The sequence below is a fragment of the Triturus cristatus genome, chromosome 10, assembly GCF_964204655.1.
Source record: "Triturus cristatus chromosome 10, aTriCri1.1, whole genome shotgun sequence".
NCBI classification, from domain to species: Eukaryota; Metazoa; Chordata; class Amphibia; order Caudata; family Salamandridae; genus Triturus; species Triturus cristatus.
The window spans coordinates 67,837,467-67,860,221 of NC_140593.1; the positions used below are offsets into that span (position 1 = coordinate 67,837,467).

Sequence of the window (22,755 nt, forward strand, 5' to 3'; positions counted from 1 at the left end):
CAACCCTTCGCAAGGCGGGATCGAGGCTAAAAGCGGCTCACTCGTCGCAAAAACAGGTAGGGTTGGGTCGAGCAGGGTCAGACTATCTTCCCCGCTCCTCACTCCGCCTCCCTCTCCTTTTATGCTTTTTCATCCCGCGGCTCTGAACGGCCCTGGCTCTGGTAGTTTTCCTGCACCTTCGCACCCATCCATCCAGCACCAAAGTACCAAACTGAGCCGGAGAACTAAAATTTAAATTACAATTAAAAACGTGCGGAAGTAGCAGAACCAACAGCACCACGACTTAATCACAACCTAACCCAGTTACACTGCAAGCATGGCACCCTGACGAATATTTCTGCAGTAACACTCTTGGCCAATCAAGCCCTCAGAAAATCAAGGCCACTCTACGTATGTTTCATCGACCTTAAAGCAGCCTTTGACAAGGTTTCAAGAGCCAAGCTATGGGCAAAAATGCGCAACTAGGGGGGTCCCAGCTAAGTTGCTGAAGGCCATAACCAATCTGTACTCCCAGACGTGGGTCCAGATTAGGAAAGGAGATGGGCTCAGCATTACTAAGAAGATCCACACACTCAACGGGCTAAAACAAGGGTGTGTCCTGGCACCGTGCCTTTTCAACATTTACACCGCTGACCTGGATGAGCACCTTCGGTCAATCCAATGTGACCCTCCGAAACTTGGCACAACACCCATACCCAGCCTTCAATACGCGGATGACATTGTCTTACTGGCGCAAACGCCAATTGGTTTGCAACGATTAATTACTGAACTCTGAGCCTATACCACCTCGGTCAAATTGACCATCAACCACAAAAAAACAAAGGTGATGCGCTTTACCAAACATCATAAAGCTGACCTCAAATTTACTTGAACTTTGGACAAGCGACCTTTGACCGAGGTGGATTCATACAAATACCTTAACTTCCAAATTGATCGCAAATTCACCTTCAAGATTCATCTGTCCCAAGGTCATACAAAATCCAAACAGCTGCAGTTTGCCTTCAAAATTTTAAAAAAACAAACTTGCAAGTGGCTCCATTGGGCACCTATTAAAGGTTATAGCAGCAAAATTCCTGTCCTCTATTTCACAGAAATCCTAAATGGTAAGGACGCTACAGGCTTGAACCTGGAACAATCAATCCTTTTTAAGAAGCTGTTTGCAATCCCCCGCCACATTCCGCAAGCCCAAATCCGACTTGAATATGGTCTAAAAAACCAGATCCCTGACAAACAAGGCACACTAGTCAAGTATTATTGGAGGATGCGGGATGCAGAGGAAAACACACTTGTACATTATTGTTGGGCAGAAATCAAAAAGCAAGCCAGCTTCAAAAATTCAATCTTCGAAGCTCTGAAGGCCTCCCTCCCAGCACTGAAGTTAGAGGAGGCAGGGCTTACAGCTCCCACCTACTCCGGCTTTAAATTACTGGTCAACAAAGCCATAAAAACGGCATTCTATATTATTAGACAAAACTGCCCTAGCAAAAAACAAACATGCCTGGGCCGTGATACAGTCATACCAGAGGCTGCAACCCCAATCCTACCTGCTAGATCACTTTCCGCACCAGAAAAAACACTTTTTCACTTTATTAAGGCTTGGGTCATACCCATCAAAGGACCTGACCCCAAAATGGAAATATGTATAGCAATCAAAGGAATGCCGCCTCTGTGGAGCTTGGGATGAGTCCTTACTGCACCTACTATGCATCTGCCCTGCTTTGGCAGAAACGCGCAAAAAGGGCCCTCGGGAGCTCTTCAGGAAGGAACAAATAAGAACTTGTAGAGCAGCAGTAATTCACTGTCTCACGGGCTCATCTATCCCATTGTCCTGCAGAGCCATAAACTTTTTAAAAAACGCGGCAAGAGACCTGGCCAATGCAAAACCTGTTAACCAACTCATGCAGCGTTAGAACATCTGGCTTTGAAACCATCCGAAAGCTATGCTTACATGTTAACTCAAAAAAAAAAAATGTATAAACACACCGCCTTTTTATATCTTTTACAAAAATAATTACAATGTATATCCTTGTAAGTTTTATTCATGGTGGTTTTTCCACCCTTTATGGGTTTTTTTCACGAAATCAAATAAAAGTATATTCTTCCCTTGAACTTGTAATGTTGACCCGCTAACACAAATCTGAGAAATTTGTGATGAGCAGGGTGGATTGGAATATGAAAGTAGGCGTCCTTTAAGTCTAGAGTAGACAGAAAGTCTACTCTAGAAAGTCTACTCCTTTTGCAAAGGAGGTAGTACCTGTTGACGTGTTACCATGTGGAAATGGTCTGACTGTACGTAAAAATTTAGTAAGCCGAGATCTAATATTGGTCTGAGAGAACCGTCCTTTTTGGGTATTAGGAAGTAAAAGAAGTACACGCCCGGCACTTGGTGTTGTAGCGGTACTGGCTCCTTTTACAACTAGAGACTGTACCTCTTGTTTGAGGAGGTGTAAGTGGTTCTGTGAAAGTTTGTGTACCTTTGGAGAAATGTTTGGAGGAGTGTTGATGAACTCCAGGCAGTAACCAGAAAGGATAATCTGTAGAACCCACTTGTCTGATGTCACTGACTGCCAAGTTGGTAAGAAATGTGACAGTCTTCCCCCGAAAGGTGTTAAATGGTTGGAAGGAAGTATAGCTAAGTCACGGTTTTGTATTGGAGGTGGAGCTACGTGTGTTTGACCTTCTACCTCTGCCTTTAGTTTCCTCTGTAACCCCCTCTGAAGTAATTTTTAGAGCCAGAGGTTTGGTCATTGCCCTTGTAGGTAGATGTAGTCTCTAAGGAAGTATTTTTGGACCCTGATCGATAGAATGAGTGCCGAAAGGAACCACGGCCATGAGTTGACTGAAGGGCTCCCATGGATTTGGCCACTTCATGTCTTTATTCATCTTTTCCAGTGAAGAATCTACCACTGGGCCAAAGAGGTTTTGCTTATCAAAGAGTGTATTTAGTGTGGAAGTCTGGACCTCAGGTTTGAACCCAGATATGCGAAGCCAGGCGTGCCTTCTTAACAGGACACTGGTGTTTAGCGCTCTGGCCGCTGTGTCAGCAGCATCTAGGAAGCACTCAATTTGATGATTTGACATAAGTTGTCCCTCTTTCACTATGTCTTGAGCTTTAGCTCTATGTTCTTGGGGTAGAAATTGGAATAATTGTTCCATTTTGTCCCAGTGCGCACGGTCGTATCTAGCTAACAATGCTTGAGTGTTAGATATGTGCCAGAGGTTTGCTGCCTGAGAGGCCACCCTTTTCCCAGAAGCATCAAGAAGCTTAGATTCTTTATCTGGGGCTGGAGCATCTCCTGTAGCTTGGAATTTGGCCCTTTTGCGTGCGTTGGACACCACCAGCGAGTCCAATGGTAATTGTCCCCTTATGTAGACTGGGTCAGATGGTGCAGACTTGTATTTGTTATCTACCCTAGGGGTAAGGATACGTGCCCGGACGGGATCATTAAATACATCGTCTACGTGTTTAATCATACCTTTGAGCATGGGTAACGTGTGTGATGATTTTTGTGTACTGCTAAGGTTTCGAAGAGGAAATCCTTTTCGACAGACTCTTTGTGGAGCTGCACCCCAGGGTAATTAGCAGCCCTACCCAGCAATTCAATGTAGCCGACACTGTCCGGTAGAGAGGGCTTCGTTGGGTACAAGTCAGGATCATTGCCTGTGAGCGAGTTAGTGTTGTAGTCGTCCCATGGGTCTGTAGGTATAGGCTGAATATCATCTTCATCTTTTTTTGCCATCCCCATCATCCTGATTGTCAGATGTATGTGGTAAATGTGAAGTTGGCATAGGTAGAAACTGAGGAGAAGGGGGTGATGGAAGAGTAGGAGGAAGTGGAGGAGGGGAAGGCTTAGTTTCAACAGTTCTCTTCTTCAAAGGAATGTGACGTTCCTCTTCTGCATCAGTCCTTCATTTTAGTGTCACTTTTGTGGTAATATGTCCAGTCTGAGGATTAATATACAACACCTTCTGTTTCGGGTCCGGTTTATCGAGCGTATCGTCGAAAACAGTGCTTTTTTGGTGACTTCTGTGCATCAGTCTGTTTTGACGCCAAAGGTTTCGATGCCGACATTTTCAGAGTTGGTGTCTTCGGATCCAAAGTATGTATCGGTGCCGAGCAATGTGGTTCGGAGCCGGACTTTGGCTTCAATCCCGAAGGTTTTGGGTCGGTACCCGATTTAGAGAGGGGCTTTCCGGAGCCGGAATGCTTTTTTGCAGGCTTTGGTGGCAAGCCCGAAGTCAGGGCGTCAGAAGCGTGGTCTCGGGGCCAACCGGGGCCCGAGGGCGCGGGTTGGTTCGGAGCCTTCTTTTTTGGTTGAGATAGCTGTCGAGGCAAGGGAGATTCTGTACTTACAGAATGCTGTCCATGCGGGATGTCTTCATCCTAGTCGGAGCCGTACTCGGAAATTCCTGTTCCTCCTTGGCCCTGATGGCGTCTCTGGCTTCTTCATCTGATTGTGATCCGAAGCGGTCTGGAATAGAGCTTGTGTGTTGACTCTGTATGTCGCGATGTCAAGCCTGGGGGTCGCTAAGCGTCTTCTTGGAGCAGAAAGCCTGGCACGCGTCGCAGTCCTGTTCTCTGTGCTCAGGTGACAAGCACAGGTTACACACACCGTGTGACTCGGTGCACGGGTACTTTGCGTGGCACCAAGGGCAGAATTTGAAGGGAGTTAGTTTCATCGACTGCGAGTCGAACCGACGCAGATAGGCCTGACGGCCCGCCACGAGCTCTCCGATCGAAAGAGGGTTTTTATAATTAAACACGGCATGCGAAGAATGGTATACGCGGTAAGAAACAATACCGTCGAGGGTGAGTGTCTTACGCACCGAGGGAACCCGAAGGAACGGCGTCGAACCGGAGCGCAGCGACTACCATCCGAACTCGATGGCGGAAAAAACAATATGACGATGGTGTCGATGCGCATGCGCACTATTCACCGAAAGGAGGAGTCACCTATCTCGTGACTGGAAAGAGTTCTTCGTAGAAAAACAGAGTGTAAAAATCCGGACCCAACACTAGATGGCGATCTACGCACTGCATGTGATCTACAGCTCACATGCCTCGAACAGAACATTCCCTTCTTCATAATAGGATTCTCACTGATAGTCATGAATGCACTATAGCGTAGCAATCATACCCCACTTCACGGCCGTCAATGCAAGGAAAGAAAATACAAGTAAGCCATGAAGAAAGGTCAAAGATTCTCAGTAGGTTAATTTAAAATTAAAATAAAATCGAAAATTACTTGTACATTCTTGAAAGAAACAGTAGATGCTGCTTTTCCTCTAGTGAGTGGGGTCTTGGCTGACCAGATAAAATTTTATTTGCCCGCTTGAACCAACATGTACTGCAGAACACTATCCAATGAACACCAATTTGGAGGATGATAATCCTGTTTGAAGAGGACAATAGTTAACAAAGAGATGCCTTTGTTAGGTCTCGCCTGACCCAGCACATACGCTGGTATGGTGAGACTTTTTGTGAGGGCTCAAAAAATGTTACCATGGCCAGCCTAGAGCTACAGTGCAAGTGCGCGGGCACGCGTTTAAGAGCAGAGGCTGGCAAACCTCGTCATGCTCATTAAGCGCCCGCGATCACTTTCGCGGCACCCCTTTGATGTTCTCGTTCAAAGAACATCGAACATCAAAGAACATGTTGTTGTGTTAATGCTTTGCTGCGCCCGTTTGCCTTACAATGTGCTTTCTCTTTCCACAAACTCGATGTTTGTGTTCCTTTATTTTGAGATGCTTTTAGTATTACTGATTTATGACTTAAAGAACATTAAGGAAATGTTACTGTAAAACTGGACAACGTTCACAGTGTTTATTTCTGATTGCAGCGGCTGCTTCATGTCCGTTGCACCATTCAGGGAGTCCTTTAGTTGGCGCTTTTATGAGGACATGATGAGGAAGCTGGAATCTTTTGGCACATTCTCTTTAAACGCACAGCATGTTGGCGACTGGTTAATCAATTAGACCTATGTAGCGCTTTAGCTCTCAAAGCGCTATGGTGGGTGCAGCAGTTACAACTCATGAAATATGGGGTGCAACTCACAAGGAGGGGGTAGGTTTGAGTGCACATTGGCTGCAATCAAACTCTTAAGATGATGGGCTGTGTGTATCTATTATCAGCACTCAGTCTTCGCTAAGTGATCTTGTTTGTTTTGTTGTTTAGTTAATGCTTTGCTGCGCCCGTTTGACTTACAACGTGCTTTCTCTTTCCACAAACTCGATATTTGTGTTCCTTTATTTTGAGATGCTTTTAGTATTACTGTCACACACACAACCACACCCACAACCACACACCACACGCACAACCACACACACCACACGCACAACCACACACACCACACGCACAACCACACACACCACACACACCACACACACAACCACACCCACACCACACCAAGCATTGGCATAGCCAATAGGTCTCGCCTTTGGGACCTTATAAGTGTTTAGCCACGCAACAGTTGATGTGGTTGCACCAAGGATATTGTGCTGCATAACTAAATACTTAGAAGGTCCCAAAAGCGAGACCAATTGGCTATGCCAATGCTTGTTTTTCTAATGTATTTAGTTTTGTCTAAATAAAATTAAGACTCCCCTTATGAATAGTGAATTAACTGATCTCTTCGCCTGAAAGGAAGGATTAGGGAAGAATACTGGAATAGAAATGGGTTGATTACAAGGAAGTTTGACACAACTTTAGGTAAAATGAAAACTTTTAAACTACCCTGTTGTAATGTAACATCAAGTAGGGTTCAGAGGAGGTTAGGGCCTAGAACTCATTAACTCTTCTAGTGGATGTAACTGCAATGAGGAAAGCAACTTCCTACAAAAAATGTTAGATGTGGCTTCATGAATGCGCTCAAACTGAGAAGCCATGAGTATAGAGAAAACCAAAGTCATCTCCCATGGTGAAGCAGGCCTTCTGGTCGGAGGGATGATCCATTTAAGTCATTTCAAGAAGTCTTTGATGACTGAGATTGTGAAGAAAGACTGTTTGACATGAAAGAGCAATCGGAGCACCACCATATGAACGATATCACAAATTACAAAGTCTGTCTCCTAAGTTCTTCTTCAAGTACTCCTTTTTATTTAATCACAGTTTGACTTGAACATATCCTACAACGTGTAGAGTAGACCAGCCAACGCGCTTCATGCAATATATTGGACTTTTTCACGAAGTCATCATACATATGGCACCACTGTACCCGTGGCATATATATATATATATCAGGCTTCTTACCTCCCCCTCAAGTGCACCTGGCTAAAAGATCTAGCACGGTGCCCATAGGAAAAGAGAGAGGGGAGAATTGACATGATAAAATGACCCTTGTTGCAAGAAAATTATGGAATCTAAAGGAAAAGATAAAAAGCATTGAAAGAAGCTAAGAAAAGTCACAAAAAGCAGATATTCAGTCACAAGGCAATAGTGTTAGGGGATCGTTTTCTGGTGAGATGGAAAGACAAACTGCCTCAATGACCAGACCCTGCACTGTAAAATGGGAAGGCTAGCAGTTTCTGGATACTTCATCTTTAAAATATTCTAATAATGACTGGGATAGACAAAAATGCTTGCTATCACTATTTATCTTGTATGCCATTGCTGCTAACAAACACTGATGCAGAATGGTTTAGTAAGACGTGCATTAAATATTGAAGAATGCTTCACTGATTAGCAGTTTCAGGTACATTGAAATATTTTATATCTATGGTTTCCGGAACCTTACTACCAGCTTAACTGTTTTGGTACGGCATGATACATTTTTCCCTTTCGATTGCAAGTATTTTCGTGACGTTTGGTAGAAGCATGAACTGACCTATGGACTAGTCAAAAGACATGAGAACCATGGCTGTTTGACCAAGTGTGATGCTACAATTATCAATGTCTACTGTGCTTTTATTGACACCCAGTGGTATTGGTGTAAAAGTGTGGACACAAATGTAGAATCTCATAGGCTGTTGAGGAAATAAAGAAAGCTTATTTCAATAAAGATCATTAAAGATAAATCCTCTATGGTAGAGTATTGAATATGCTACTTACCAGTATGCATCTGTTCTTGGCATGTAGGGCTGCTGACATTCATATCTGTGCATAGATCGCCGTCTAGTGCTGGGTCCGGATGTTTGCACGTTGTTGTCCTGGAAGAGTCTTCGAAGTATCCTGAGATAGGTGACTCCTCCCCTGGACCACAGTGCGCATGGGCATCCTCTCCATCCTCAGATTGTTTTTCGCCATTGTGGCAGTGATGGAGTAGACACAGAAAGTGATGACCATGCTATACAGTAATTCTGAGAGCTGCAGCTGCTACAGGCGCCGGGGAGGAGGGTGGGCGATATGAATGTCAGCAGCCCTACATGCCAAGAACAGATGCATACTGGTAAGTAGCATATTCAGTTCGAGGCATGTGGGCTGCTGAATTCATATCTGTGCATAGAATACATAGCAGTACCTCCTATTAGCGGCGGCCACCAGTGCCAGCTGCAGCGGTCTGAAAAAGAGTTTTGAGAACAGCCTGTCCTACAGCTGCCTGCTGTTTTGAGTGTACATCTACACAATAGTGTTTGGTAAATGTATGTATAGTGGACCATGTGGCTGCTCTACATATATCCTGTAAAGGAATGTTTCCCAGGAAAGCCATGGATGCCCCTAACTTACGTGTTGAGGGGCTCGTGGGGGAATCGTTATTGTGAGTTTAGCCTTTTGATAGCACATTTGAATACATTTAACGATCCATCTGGCTATACCTGCTTTGGAGATGGCGTTGCCTTTGTGTTGTGGAGAAAAGGCAACGAAAAGTTGTTTTGTCTTCCTAAAGTCTTTAGTTCTGTCTATATAGTACATGAGGGCTCTTTTGACATCTAGTGTATGGAGCATTCTTTCAGCGACATTTTGTGGATTCTGAAAGAAAACAGGCAGTTCGATAGTTTGATTCATGTGGAACTGCGATATTACTTTAGGCATGAATTTGGGGTTGGTACGTAGTACGACCCTGTGTGCGTGAACCTGTATGAATGGCTCTTGAATGGTTAGTGCCTGGAGTTCACTAACTCTTCTTAAGGAAGTGATTGCCACTAGGAAAGCTACTTTCCAGGTGAGGAATTGAACCTCACATGAGTGGAGAGGTTCGAAGGGTGGACCCATCAGTCGGGTGAGGACCAAGTTGAGGTTCCACACTGGTGCTGGTGGGTGTCTTGGGGGAATTACTCGTTTAAGTCCCTCCAAGAAAGCTGTGATGGCAGGCACTCTGAATAAAGAGAGGTGCTGCCTGTTCTGGAGATAGGCTGCTATTGCGGTCAAATGGATACGTATTGAGGTGTATGCCAGATTGCATCGGTATAGGTGTAAGAGGTAACAGATTATATTTTGAATGGATGCGTCCAGCGGGTTAATGTCATTGTTGTTGCAGTAAATGACAAACCTTTTCCATTTAGCCGCATAGCAAGCTCTGGTAGTGGGTCTCCTGGCCTCCTTGATGATATCCATACAGTCAGGTGGCAGGTTTAGATAGCCAAACTCTAAGACTTCAGGAGCCAGATTACCAGGTTCAGCTGTTGCGGATCTGGGTGCTGAATCTCGCCATGGTTCTGCGTTAAAAGTGCAGGTTTGATCCGCAGCCTTTGATGCGGCACCACGGAAAGTTCTAGAAAGGTGGTGTACCATGGTTGGCGCGCCCATGTGGGAGCAACTAGGATGAGTGTCAGTGAGTGTTGTCGCAGTTTGCGTGCCACTAGAGGTATTAGTGGCGCTGGGGGAAAAGCGTACGCAAATCTGCCGGACCAGTTCATCCATATCGCATTGCCCTGTGACTGTGGATGTGGGAACCTGGCGGCAAAGCTTTGGCATTTTGCGTTTTCGTTTGTGGCTCTATCTCTGGATGACCCCACTGTTGGAAGTACGGTTGGAGAACTGACGGATGTAGCTCCCACTCGTGCATCTGGTGGCTGTGTCTGCTGAGCAGATCCGCCATCTGGTTGTCCTTGCCGGGGAGGTGTTCCGCCATGAGGAATATGTTCCTCTGAATGGCCCACTTCCACATGCTCTGAGCCAGATGAGACAACTGTGGAGAGTGTGTTCCTCCCTGCTTCTGTATGTAGTACATGGCAGTCATGTTGTCCGTCCGGATCAACACGACTTTGTTGCACAAGTGTACTTTGAATACCTTCATGGCTAGGAAGATTGCCATCAGTTCCAGAACGTTGATGTGCATCTTCTTTTGTTGCGTTGTCCATAGTCCCTGCAATGTGTAAGTGAGTACATGAGCTCCCCAACCCTGGAGAGAGGCGTCCGCTGTTAGTATTATTTGTGGAACAGGCTCTTGGAACGGTCGGCCCTTGCAAAGGTTTTGTGGATTCCACCAATGCAGAGAGTTGTATGCCCGACCGCTCACCAACACTAGGTCTTTTAATTGCCTGTGAGCCTGATTCCATTGACGTGCCAAGCACTCCTGAAGCGGGCGCATATGTAGTCTCGCGTGCGGGACTATGAAAATGCAGGAGGCCATCATGCCTATCAGCTGCATGAACACTCGCGCTGGAAGGGAGTGTTGAGGTTTGAACTTTGCGATCAGCAGTTGCATGCTGTTGATCCTCACTAAATTTGGCTGAGCTGTGGCTGCCAGAGTGTCTATGGTCGCGCCCAGGTACTGTCGTACATGTGCGGGTTGGAGATGTGATTTTGGGTAATTTAGTGAGAATCCCAGACTGTGAAGAAGGTGAATGGTGAGGGACATGTGGCTGGCACATTGCTGGGCTGACTTTGCCTGAACAAGCCAGTCGTCCAGGTATGGGAAGACGTGAACGTGTTGTTTCCGTAGATGTGCCGCCACTGTTGCTAGGCACTTGGTAAAGACCCTGGGTGCTGTTGTTACTCCGAAGGGGAGAACTTTGAACTGATAGTGATGGCCTTGAATAGTGAACCTGAGATATTTCCTGTGTGAAGGGTGTATGGGTATGTGGAAATACGCATCTTTTAGGTCCAGTGTGGCTAGGAAGTCTCCCTGACTGAGTAGCGGGAGAACCTGCTGTAGGGTGAGCACATGGAAATGCTCTGAGAGAATGTATTGGTTGAGGGGTCTCAAGTCTAGTATAGATCTGAGCGACCCGTCCTTTTTTGGGATTAAGAAGCACAGAGAGTACACCCCTGTCCCCTCCTGGTTCACGGGCATGACCTCTATTGCACCTTTTTGCAGCATACTTAGCACTTCCTGCTGCAATAATGCCAAGTGCTCTACGGACATAGGACGGTGCTTTGGCGGTATGTTGGGTGGAGTGGACGTTAATTCGAGACAGTAACCGTGTTGGATAATGTCCCTGACCCACCTGTCTGTGGTGATGGTTTTCCACGCTGACAGGAACCGTTGGAGTCTCCCCCCGACAGGTGTTATGTGGTCGGGGGGCAGGGAGAGGGCGTCACTGTTTGTTTTTGGGGGAGGACCTGGTGTTGCCGTAACCGCGTCCTCTGCCCTTGGTGCTGGAGCCACGATATCCACCTCTGTTGGTTTTATCATAGGTACTTTGTGTGCCTCCTTTAGTGTACTGCTGCTGTGACCCCTGACCTCTAGCTGCTCCTCTATTCCCGGGGCGACGAAAGGAGCCACTACGAAACTGCTGCGTCTGTAGAGCCCTCATTGACTTCGCAGTGTCAGTGTTTTTTTAAATTTTCTCGAGGGTAGTGTCAACTTCTGGGCCAAATAAATAGTCTGGGTTGACCGGTTGATTGAGGATATTGTTCTGAATCTCTGGCTTGAAGCCTGAGATTCTCAACCATGCATGCCGTCTCAACATGACGCTTGTGTTGATTGCCCTCGCCGCTGTGTCGGCTGCATCCAGTGCGCACTTGATGGATGCATTGGTGAGGAGTTGTCCCTCTCTAATGAGGATCTCCGCTGCCTCTTTATATTCATCTGGCAAATGTTGGAGTAGGGATTCGAGTGTGTCATAATGGGACCTATCATAACGGGCCAGGAGTGCCTGTGTGTTGGCAATGCGCCAGATGTTCGCTGCTTGCGCTGCAATCCGTTTGCCAGATGTTTCCAGCACTTTGGACTCCTTGTCCGGGGGAGGAGCATCACCTGTTTGTGAGTGGGCTCTCTTGCGAGCATTAGCAACCACCATGGAGTCCAAAGGTAACTGACCCCTAATGTACATAGGGTCTCCGGGTGCAGGCTTGTACTTTTTTTCAATCCTGGGGTTTAGCACCCGTGCCCTGGTTGTTTCCTTCAAAATGTCTTTGGCAGGTTTGAGAACCCCTTTTAACATGGGCAGAGTCTTGACAGTTCTTTCGGAAGAGGCGAAAGTGTCCACTAAGAAGTCTTCTTCGACAGTGTCAGAATTGAGTTCTACTCCATGACTGGCAGCAGCCCGTTCTATGAGGGCATTAAAGGCAGCAGTGTCCTCTGTGGGAGATGTCTTTACGTTATTAAGCTGCGTGTCATGGGTATCCGGTGTGGTACCCTGGTCTGTGGGGTCATCCCATGCCTGATCTGGGTCTTGCAGATGATCATCAGGATCGATATCCCCAGGGTAGGTGGTATCATCCCCTACATAGTCCTCTACGGCGTCCGCCTCTGAAGGCGTCGGAGAAAAGGACGGAGGATCTTGATGGAAGGGTTGAAAGTGTTCATGAAGCACTCGCTCTGACCCTGCCGGCAATTTGTGTTTGAGAGGAATTTTATAGGAGTCCAATCCCCTCTCTGGCGTGATTTTCCGCTTGCGGAGCATCAACCTGCCAGTGTTGGCGTCGATGAATTGTGGCTGTGAAGGCTCGAGATCTGTTTGTCCAGTGGATGGGGACTGTGTGATTTATGCTCGATACCCCTGGTTGGGGGTTTACTCCAGGTCTCTCAGGTTCTGGAGGTGTCGGCCCAGTGAGCAGGTCCTGAAAGTCAATGCCTTTTTAGACCATGCATAGGCTCGATACCAAAGTTCTCTGGAAGGATCTTAGGCCTTAACCAGTGAGCCTTCCAAGCTCAGACTCTGTGGGGATGTCCCTTGGAGCTGGAACGATATGGGTATTGTGCTGGGGCCTGTGCTATGGAACGCTTGGAACACCACTTCAACCAGCTCTGGCTCCAAGGCTGCAGAGGACAGCACCTGTACTTTTCTTGCACGTAGGTACAAAGAGCCTGCCTCTTTGAAGCTTAAATGGTACTCAAACCGAACAAATCCTGAGTCTCAGGCAACTTCTGTTGCTGCATTTTATGGTGTGCCCCGCAGTGCTTGGTCATTTGCACCAAAATGCTTTCATATCATTGTGCTCGGGGACGAATCAAAAATTGCACATCCTTTGCTGGTCCAAGCAGAGGTATCTGGGGCTTAAGGCAAATTATATAGGGTGTTCAACAAACACCTGTCATCCCAAAGTCATTCCCAAAATACACCTGAATACTCAAAGGAGCCACCTTGCTCTGCTACAAGGTGAAGTCTCTTTGTTGCGGTATGGTGAAGAGGTCACTAGAGCTGAAGGTCTCAAAGGCTAACACCAAAAGAAAACACTGTCCGCAGAGAGCGGACAATAGAGGTCCTGGTGAAGAAACATAGCCTGTCCCGGAGCTGACAGTCAAACACTCAAATCCAATGGTAGAAAAAAACAATCTGCTGTGGAGTCTTAGACCTGATGCATTGTGGCCAAAAATGGAATCAAAGGAGGTTTTGACTCGAAAAAAGCTTCAGAGAAAAACAACTTGCATATGTTAGTGTCCAACAGATGTCAGCAGGATGCAGTGAGTTTGTATCTACAGCCACATATGCTATGAACACATTACTTACCTATAATCATAGTTCTCTTGTATGTGCGGCCTCTGAATTCCTAAGTATCACTCCCGACATCCAAAGCGCCAAAGTCAAGTTGGATGGTTTTAAGGGTTTTAAATGAACTACATCATTGATCCGGAAATGGAAAATGGCAAGGCTTTAGTCTTCTGGAATTCTTAAAGCTACAATACCCGTTTACCACCAAGTCCTTTGGTGTATGTTTACTGAGTATACAAGTGGCTACATTTTCCTTTAATTTTTTTTCAAACAGTTAAACAAATAAGGGAGACAAATGTGAAATATTGCCCTAAGTGGAAATGGATCTTTTCTGATGTGAAGAATAATTGTATGATACATTTCTAAAGATCCCACATGTGCGCTGATTAAGGCATGTACCAAGGTGGTTTTGAGTGACACCTTATAGAAAAGTAAAATCAGGACTCAGTGGCCAGATCACAGTAGAAGGGAGATGTAGCTCTCCATGCTTTTTTACTCCCAAGATGTTAAAAATAATAATTGACTCTTCCTAGTTTGGAAGGATATTCCTTATACGGAAAAGGGAGTGCATGCTTCAGAGAAAAAAAGGAAGTTCATATTACCGAGACATGCTTGTAAAAAAAGATTTGACAAATATTCTTAAGAGAAGAAAATGAAATGTGTTAAATATTTGTCAATTTGGAATGCCACTTACGTCAACAATCTTCTGTACATCGACATCATCATGAAAGGAAACAAATCCGTATCTAAAACAAACAAGCAGTGATCAATACCAGGATTTGCTTAACAAGACAACGTTATATCATAGGTCAGTGGTTCTTAATCTTTTAACTTCTTTGTACTGATACTTTTTATTTCAATGTGAAGGTTGGAGAATTCTAAATTCAACTGTGATCACTTATTGTCCATACTATATTGTTTGATACATTTGCACCACTCCCACGAATCACAAAGTAACCTGTACACTAACTTAATTTTTAGCCTCCGTTTTCAAATTCCTCCACATTGACACAACATTTTAAAATTGCTTTATCTGTTAAAGTTATAGGAGTAGAAGCCACGGACAGCAAGGGTTCCCCAGACCACTGGTTAAGAACCACTGTTCTAGGTAACTAATAATGGAAAAGAAAGAGGCATTACTGGAACAGAACAAACACTAACTTTCAGGAGGGCCAAAATGTACTGCATTGCTTTTTTTATCTAACGAACAGCTATTTATCTTTATGTTTAAAAATAGCTTCAACAAAGTGAATGTGTCAAAGGAAAATGTCACTTATCCAGTAAGCAACTGTTTGTGGCATGTAGTGCAGTAGATTCACATGTTTAGCATATTCCTAGTGTTTGTAGTGCTAGAGGCCCTGTGATGACCTTTGACTACCATCATTTTAATTGACTTTGGTGTGTTATCTTATCCTAGCCTGAATGTACAACGTCTGTATATACCTTGCTTCTCTTAAAGGTTTATTTCTTGTAATCTTGTAGTCTTTCAGCGGGAGCAGTTACAGAGAAGACCAGCCTTGCCCAGAACAGAACGTATGGGATGTGCATTTGAAAGCATATATATGAGAGAGAGAGAGAGAGACAGAGACACAGAGACACAGAGACACAGAGACACAGAGACACAGAGACACAGAGACACAGAGACAGAGACACAGAGACACAGAGACACAGAGACACAGAGACACAGAGACACAGAGACACAGAGACACAGAGAGACAGAGAGACAGAGAGACAGAGAGACAGAGAGACAGAGACACAGAGACACAGAGACAGAGAGACAGAGAGACAGAGAGACAGAGAGACAGAGAGACAGAGAGACAGAGACACAGAGACACAGAGACACAGAGACACAGAGACAGAGACAGAGACAGAGACAGAGACAGAGAGAGAGAGAGAGAGAGATGGAGATGTGGAATGTACTTTTTGGTCTCGAAGTGCAGTGTTATGAGCAGTGGTGCACAAATGTGCACTGTGTTGTACATTGGAAGTATTATGAAGTTCTTACTATTGGCTATAACATGGCCTCATGTCATCCTGAATTCTGGCTTGAGCTTTATCTGCGCGCACAGCCACGCTTGCAAGTTGTTTGGGTTAATCACGTTCAAGATTTGTTTTTGTGAGAGATTGTTTAATGTACCCTGGAAGGCTTTTGTAAGCTTTGTTAAGATAAAGGCTGGAACATGCAAGACTGTAGAGGGAACGTGGGAACTCCTTCCTGCCATGGAATGCTTGCTTGGAAGATGGCCAGTCCTAGTAAGATTCCTTTGGCGCAGGGGGGAAGATTCTCGAACCTTCCAGTGTTTTCCGAGATTATAAAGCTGAGGGATGTTGACTTAGAAACTGGGATTTTGGAATCCGAATGGGGACGGATGCGTCTACTTCGGTACAGCGGAACCCTGGTTGCTGAGGCTCTTATCCCCTGCTGTTAATCCCCTAGTCAGGAGTGGGTTAAGATGCAGTGTTTGCACCAGGTAGAGTTTTGATTATTGCCATTGTGATGTGTGGCCAGTGGCTTTGATCATTTGAGGTATTTAATTTGGGATGTGTGAATGAGTAAGGTGCACATCCAAAGTAATCATTTGATGTATCTAGTGTGTATCTATCTTTCTGATCTCTTGCAGGATGTCCTGCATATTATATTTTCTAGAGTGTTATCTCATATTATTTGCTGCTTGTTTATTCGTGGTATTATTCATGCATTTAACTGTTGCATTTACCAAGTGTGTTATTATTGCTTGCATATAAACATATATATCTATATATATATATATTTGAATGTTGCGTATTTGGCATCTGGGAAAGCCTTTTCTGTTAGAGCATTGTGTAAAATAAAACCCCAAGCCTTATTCTAAAAAGAGTCTTTGCATTTTGTAAAATAAAACCCTTTTCTAAAGGTGTTGCTTTGATGTGTTATGTTTCCTGCTTCGCCGTGGGTTTTGAGCCACCGTGTGGGAGATTCTGTATTATCTGAAAGGCGAAGTAAGACAGTGTCGGGCTCGGATGTGTACAAGTTATTTTTCTTCAAAGAAAGCCTTTCGAGTCACGAGGTAGTGTGACTCCTCCTCTTGCTGGTAAAGCGCATGGGCATCGACTCCATTATTAGACTGTTTTACCGCAAGGCGGGTGAGGATGAAATAGGAAGCAGAGCGCAGTATGGTGAGATATCCATGCTAAAGGAGTTTGAGATAACCCATAGAAGTAATCAGAACAAACACAGGGGTCCAGGGACAGGTGGATCTACAGCACTAAATGCTACAGATGCTTACTGGGTAAGTAACATTTTCCATTCGAGGAATGTGAGTTTGTAGATACACATGCTTAGCATAGACTGTAAAATAGTCCTCCTCCATAAGCTGTGGCTAACCTGTGGGGGTTAGAGTTGCTTGAAATAGTTTACGTAGAGCTGCTTGGCCCACATTAGCTTGTTGACAGGCTATCACATTTACACAGTAAAGTTTTGTAAATACATGCGGTGTAGACCATGTAGCTGCTTTGGATATATCAGCTATAGGTATATTTCCTAGAAAGGCCATTAAAGATCCTTTTTAGGTAAAGCCTAGGCAGAGCTTACGCTGTCGCTTAGCAACCTGTAGTAATTGCTTTGTGGTGTTCCAACTCCACCCATTGCTTGCCTTTGTTTTTCATTTGTGTGTGTCAGTGTTCTTCAAAAATCCTTCCTTGCCAGTGTTCAGTTCTGCCTCAAACTCTCTTCCTGGCCCTAAATCAGTTGGTAACACAGAGCTTATGCCTAACTCTGCAACTAAACCTCATCTAACCCTACCTTTCTCCCTTAACCAAGACATAACACTCACCTTTCACCCGTAATTCCAGCCAGTTTCTCTCCATAACTATAGCTTTCACCCTTAACCCAGACCATATACCCAACCTTGCTTCTATCCCTCGCATTAACCCACGCTTTCACTCTCAAATCAAATGGATCATTTAACCTAACCCTAATTTTCACCCTTAAGAAAGACCTGCTCCAATGACACACCTAATCCTAATTTTCACCTTTAACCCAAACCTTAACCCCAACCTTAACCCTGCCAGTAACTAACCCACAAGTCTAACAATTCCACAACTAACAATTTCAATACAACCCTTATAATTCCACTCCACACCACATACATTCACTACACTCCAAACCAAAACACATAGGTAAAAGACATTATCATTTACAATACCAATACCTCTAACAACCAAATGTGAGACCTATTGCATTGCAAATGCTTGTTTACAAGTAGAGTGAGCTCTACAAGGGATGGGTAAAGATATTTTAACTTTAGCATAGCAGGTTTGTATGCATTTGAACATTCAAGGAGCATTGCCTGACCTAGAGATGACCCTTCCTTTGAAAAAGAAGCAAAGAGTTGTTTTGCTGAACTAAATGATTTAGTTCTGTATAATATAGTACATGAGGTATTGTTTTAGGTCTAAGGTACGTAGAGCCCATTCCGCAACTACGAAGTACCACTCTATATCTATGCAATTGGAATAAAGGTTCTTCTGCAGTTAAGCTTACTGACACATCTGAGTGAAGGGATAGCAACAAAAAATGCTAACTTCCAGGATAAAAACTGGAGGGGGCAGGAATGGAGGAGTTTAAATGAAAGGCCCATTATTCTCGCTCATACAATACTTAAGTTCCACTTGGGAGCTGGTGGTAGTCTAGGTGGAATGAATCTTAACATCTAACACAAATGCTTTGATAATTGGAATCATAATTAGGGAAGTGTGCTTTCCGTTTTGTAATAATGCAGCTACTGCCACTAGGTGTAACCTTATAGATGCAAAAGCTAAACCAGAGGTATGCAAATCAAATGAGTAGCAGACAATGTCCTGAACCTTGGCTGCTAATGGATGAAGGTGTTTGGAATGACAGCAGTGAACAAACCTTTTCCATTTAGCAGCATAGCAGGTACAACTAGTAGGCCTGCGTGCCTCTTTAAGAATGTCTATACACTGCTGTGGGAGATTCAGGTAGCCAAATTCTAAGACTTTAGGAGCCAGATCACACGGTTGAGAGACCTGGGCTGGGTGTGCGATTTCTCCATGGTTCTGCGTGAGAAGGCCCTGCCTGTTCGGCAGTATTTTGTGAGTAACTACTGAGTTCTGGGAGAGTGGTGAACCATGGTTGCTCACCTATGTGGTAGCCACTAGGATGAGACTGAGATATCTGCAGAAGTTGCGACCCACAAACGGAAGCAGTGAGAGAAGTGGAAACCCGTCCATAATGTGTTGCCTTTAGATTGTGGTTGTGGGTACTTGGTGGCGACGTTTGGGCATTTGGGAGGTTTCTATTGTGGTTAAGAGATCTATTTGCTGTTGACTCCAACAATGAAAGTATTGGCGGAGGATTTGCAGGTCCAGTTTCCACTCATGGACTTGTTGACGCCTCCTGCTGAGGAAGTAGTTACAAACTACAGGGAGGTACTCCATTAACAGGTAAATGTTGTATCAGAGGGCTCACCTCCAAAAGGTCTGGGCTAAATGAGAAAACTGAGGGAACCTGGCACCCCCTTGATTTTGGAGAGAATACATGACTGTCATGCTGTTGGTTTGGATTAGGACTACCTTGCAAATCGGGTGAGGAAAGCTCTCAGTGCTAGGTGAATAGCTAGCGACTCCAGGTAATTGATGTAGAGATGTACCAGTTTAAGAGGGCATTTAGTAGGTATGCAGCGCTCAATTGACTGTCACCTTCAAAAGAAACTAGGTATAAAGTTAATACGTCCCACGAAGCTCTGAAAAAGAGAAGAAATGACCTACTCCCCAGAAAAATTATCTAGTCCGGAGATTAGATAAACCAATATTTACACAATTTGAGGCACTCATGAATATCTCAGCAATACATAGCAGTGTATACAACCAAGAAAAGTGCCTATTTCTAAAGATATTGATTTATTGTCCGGTTCTTCGACCTCTTCTTTATTTTGACAATCTTGTAAGCTTTAGCCAACACATGTTTCGTCGCAAAAGGGAGAGTCTCCCCACGACATTCTCAAGGCTTTTGTTTGATCCGCATCTAGTAGGACATTCTTCCTATTAGCTGTGGTGGCAGCTCCTACTAAGTATTACCCATGCACACCTTTGATTTGGGTTGGCTGAAATAGTTCGGCTAACGGAGTAACATGCCACTTGGACTCTTGGTCACAATCTTGACCAAGTCACACGGGAGTGACCATTGAAGAGACAGTATTATGCACACCGCATCTATGATTCAGGCAGACTGAATTCACAACATCTTATTAGAAGCTGCAACCACAGCTCATAGCAAGAATGTCCTACTAGATGCCGATCAAACAAAAGCCTTCACAAAGTAGTGGGGAGACTTCCCTTTTACGGCGAAACATGTGTTGGCTACAGCTTACAAAGATCGCCAAAATAAAGAAGAGGTGAAGGAACCGGACAATAAATCAAGATCGTCAGAAATACGCACTTGTGTTGGTTGTATATACTGCTATGTACATTAATTGCTGAGATATTCTTTGCAGAAATGTTGGTGTTCCAGCATGCAGTGGCACGATGGACGGCTGACCAACACTAGATCTTTCAATTGACCCTCTGCTTGAGTTCATTGGTGCGCTAAGCACTCCAGCAACAAGCGCATGTTGAGTCTGGCATGAGGTACTAGGTCTTACACATGAAGCCATCATACAGAGGAGACACATTATGGTCCTCACGGTTACCTGCTGATGTGTCTGAAACTGGCAGGCCACCAAAGATCTACTCGCCCACTCCCAATGTGCGAGAAAACCTTTATCACGTCTAGCTATTTTTAACACCTACTAGTCCCATCTGAGTAGACTTAGGCTGGAAAGGAACAGGTGTTCTGTTCATTCAGAAAGTGAATGAGCAATAAAATTGCCATTAATTCTTGTTTTTATCTGGACACATTTGCTGTCAGTTCAAGTAAAGAGTTCACATCTCAGTGGTTTAACTTCTGCTTGGAAAATGAGGTTTATTTTTCTCTCTTACTAGAGTTACAGGTTGTCAAGTGAGCTGTATGAAGATGCAAGTTATTTTTCTCTAAAACATAACATTTAAATAAATAGCCTGTAAATTAATATTATACATATTTCCAAATATATCAGTTATTACAAAAGCAATTTTTTTTGTCATTAAGAAGTGTGATGAAAACAAAGAGTTAGATAGAAGAAAAACAAACCAGAACACTTTACTTGGTGATGTGTAAATGACAAATATTGGCAGAAGCTCCATTTCCAAACATTGTTTGTACACTAGATAGTTTTATCAGTAAAGCCGCTTGTCAGTCGTTAAGTTTGTGGCCATTTCAATGTAAAATCTGCTGATCACAAATGACAGTGTGCTACCACTTAATACTTTAGTTATGTGTTTATTGGAAGCGATAGTTTTTAGGTCTCGGCTGCGAAGGCTGCGCTTGCGCAGTCGAGCTCCGAGATTTAATGACTTGGAGAAGAGGGGCTTGAACCCACCCCTCTTCTCCCCTGTTCTCCATTGGCTGGCCTCTTGAATGCTGGCCAGCCATTGGAGAAGAGGTCAGTCATTCAAATTAGGCCCTGTCCTTTTCGGATCGGGGGGCGTGTTTTTTGCAAGAAGTCTCCTTCTCTCCTCCAGCCAATGGCTGGAGGAGAGAAAAGACAAACACGCCCCTGAATCCGAAAATGCCGATGCCTTTCTCCGAGGCATTTCTGCTCTGCCTCGGAGAAAGGCGGTGGTGTCTTCCGGTGCCCTCGGAACCTACAGTCTCCCTGGAGCAGCTGATTTCTGTTTAGAGGCACCAATATTGGTATTAGTGATATCGCCTTCTATAATGGGGCCCGCTCCCTACTCCTTACCAGGGTCATTAGGGGTTCTTTGGTGTTATCTCCTGGCTGCCGATGTTCAGAGAATATGCTGTCTTGTGGCTTTCCCAGGCCAGCTTGTCTCGAGGACGAGCACAAACTGATCCTGCTCCCCAGGAAGTCGATTCTCGCAGCAGCCCGGTGGCCCCAGCTGAGCCGCACTGCAGCCTCCGCCCACACTCCTCCCAGTGTTCTCAGCCCCGTTGTTACTGTCTGCCGCATTAATCCAGAGTGGTTGTGTAGGAGAGTAGGGTCTGCTTTCTATGTTCACCCCCACTTTTTGCTTTTGCTTTACTGGTTTTCGACTTGGATGTGGCTGTGGGCCTGCTAATCAGACCCACAGCCCTGCTGTTCTCTCTCTAAATTAATACTATGTACTTTAGGTGCATAACCCATTTGGATAGGATCACCTTATTGGCCCCTGTACAGTGTACCCTAGGTACCCAGGGCATAGGTGTACCCTAGGCCTACCAGGGGCTGCAGCATGTATTATGCCACCCCTGGCCTTCCATTTTGACACAACTGGCTGATCACTCAGCTGGGGCAAGGTCGTGTAATCACCCCTTGCTTAGGTGTAGTATTCCTATACCTAACTTACATATAGACAAATGTGTACCTATCAGTCACTCCTATGGCAGGCCTTAACAATCCTGGAGGCAGAGTGCTTGGTAACATGTGAGATGGTGCTCTAGCATGAGCTGAGCCTGTCTGCAGCTTTCGGAACCATGTCCTTATAGCTGTTCTATGATATAGCCTACCATATACTCTTAAAGTGCCTTATAATCTTAAACGGTTATGGTAACTATGGTTTGGCTTTATCGAAACATGTCGTGTAAGGTGTCTAACACTGTGCAATAATACCCCCATACCATTTCTGGACATGAGGATATTATTCCCCCCTTCTAGAGGGAAAGACATGTTAAAATCATACTTCACTGTTAGCCTCTGACCAAAGCCTCAGTATCACAAAATGGATGCTGCTGCCACGACACAAGTCTGACCTCCTGCTGCTGGGAGTGATCCCAGCCAGGGAGGCCAGGACAATAGGTTTCCTGCTTGGGGAGGTGCTAGCACCTCCCCAGACAGCCTTTAGTGTATTGGGGCAGGGTGGGCTGAAAGGAATGAGACATGCCTGGGGCACACAAGGTGTTCCTTGCATAGTCCAGTTCAAACC

The 22,755-nt window shown here is 44.9% G+C and overlaps 1 protein-coding gene across 2 annotated transcripts in view; it reads right to left on the reverse strand.

Moving 5' to 3' along the window:
- DAZL (deleted in azoospermia like) overlaps window positions 1-22,755 on the reverse strand; it is an 812,806-nt gene that overhangs the window by 675,100 nt on the left and 114,951 nt on the right. For both annotated transcript variants that reach the window (XM_085629945.1, XM_085629944.1), the window contains exon 4: window positions 14,450-14,501. In XM_085629945.1, coding sequence (XP_085486071.1) covers window positions 14,450-14,501 — 52 coding nt within the window. The remainder of the gene's footprint in view (window positions 1-14,449; window positions 14,502-22,755) is intronic.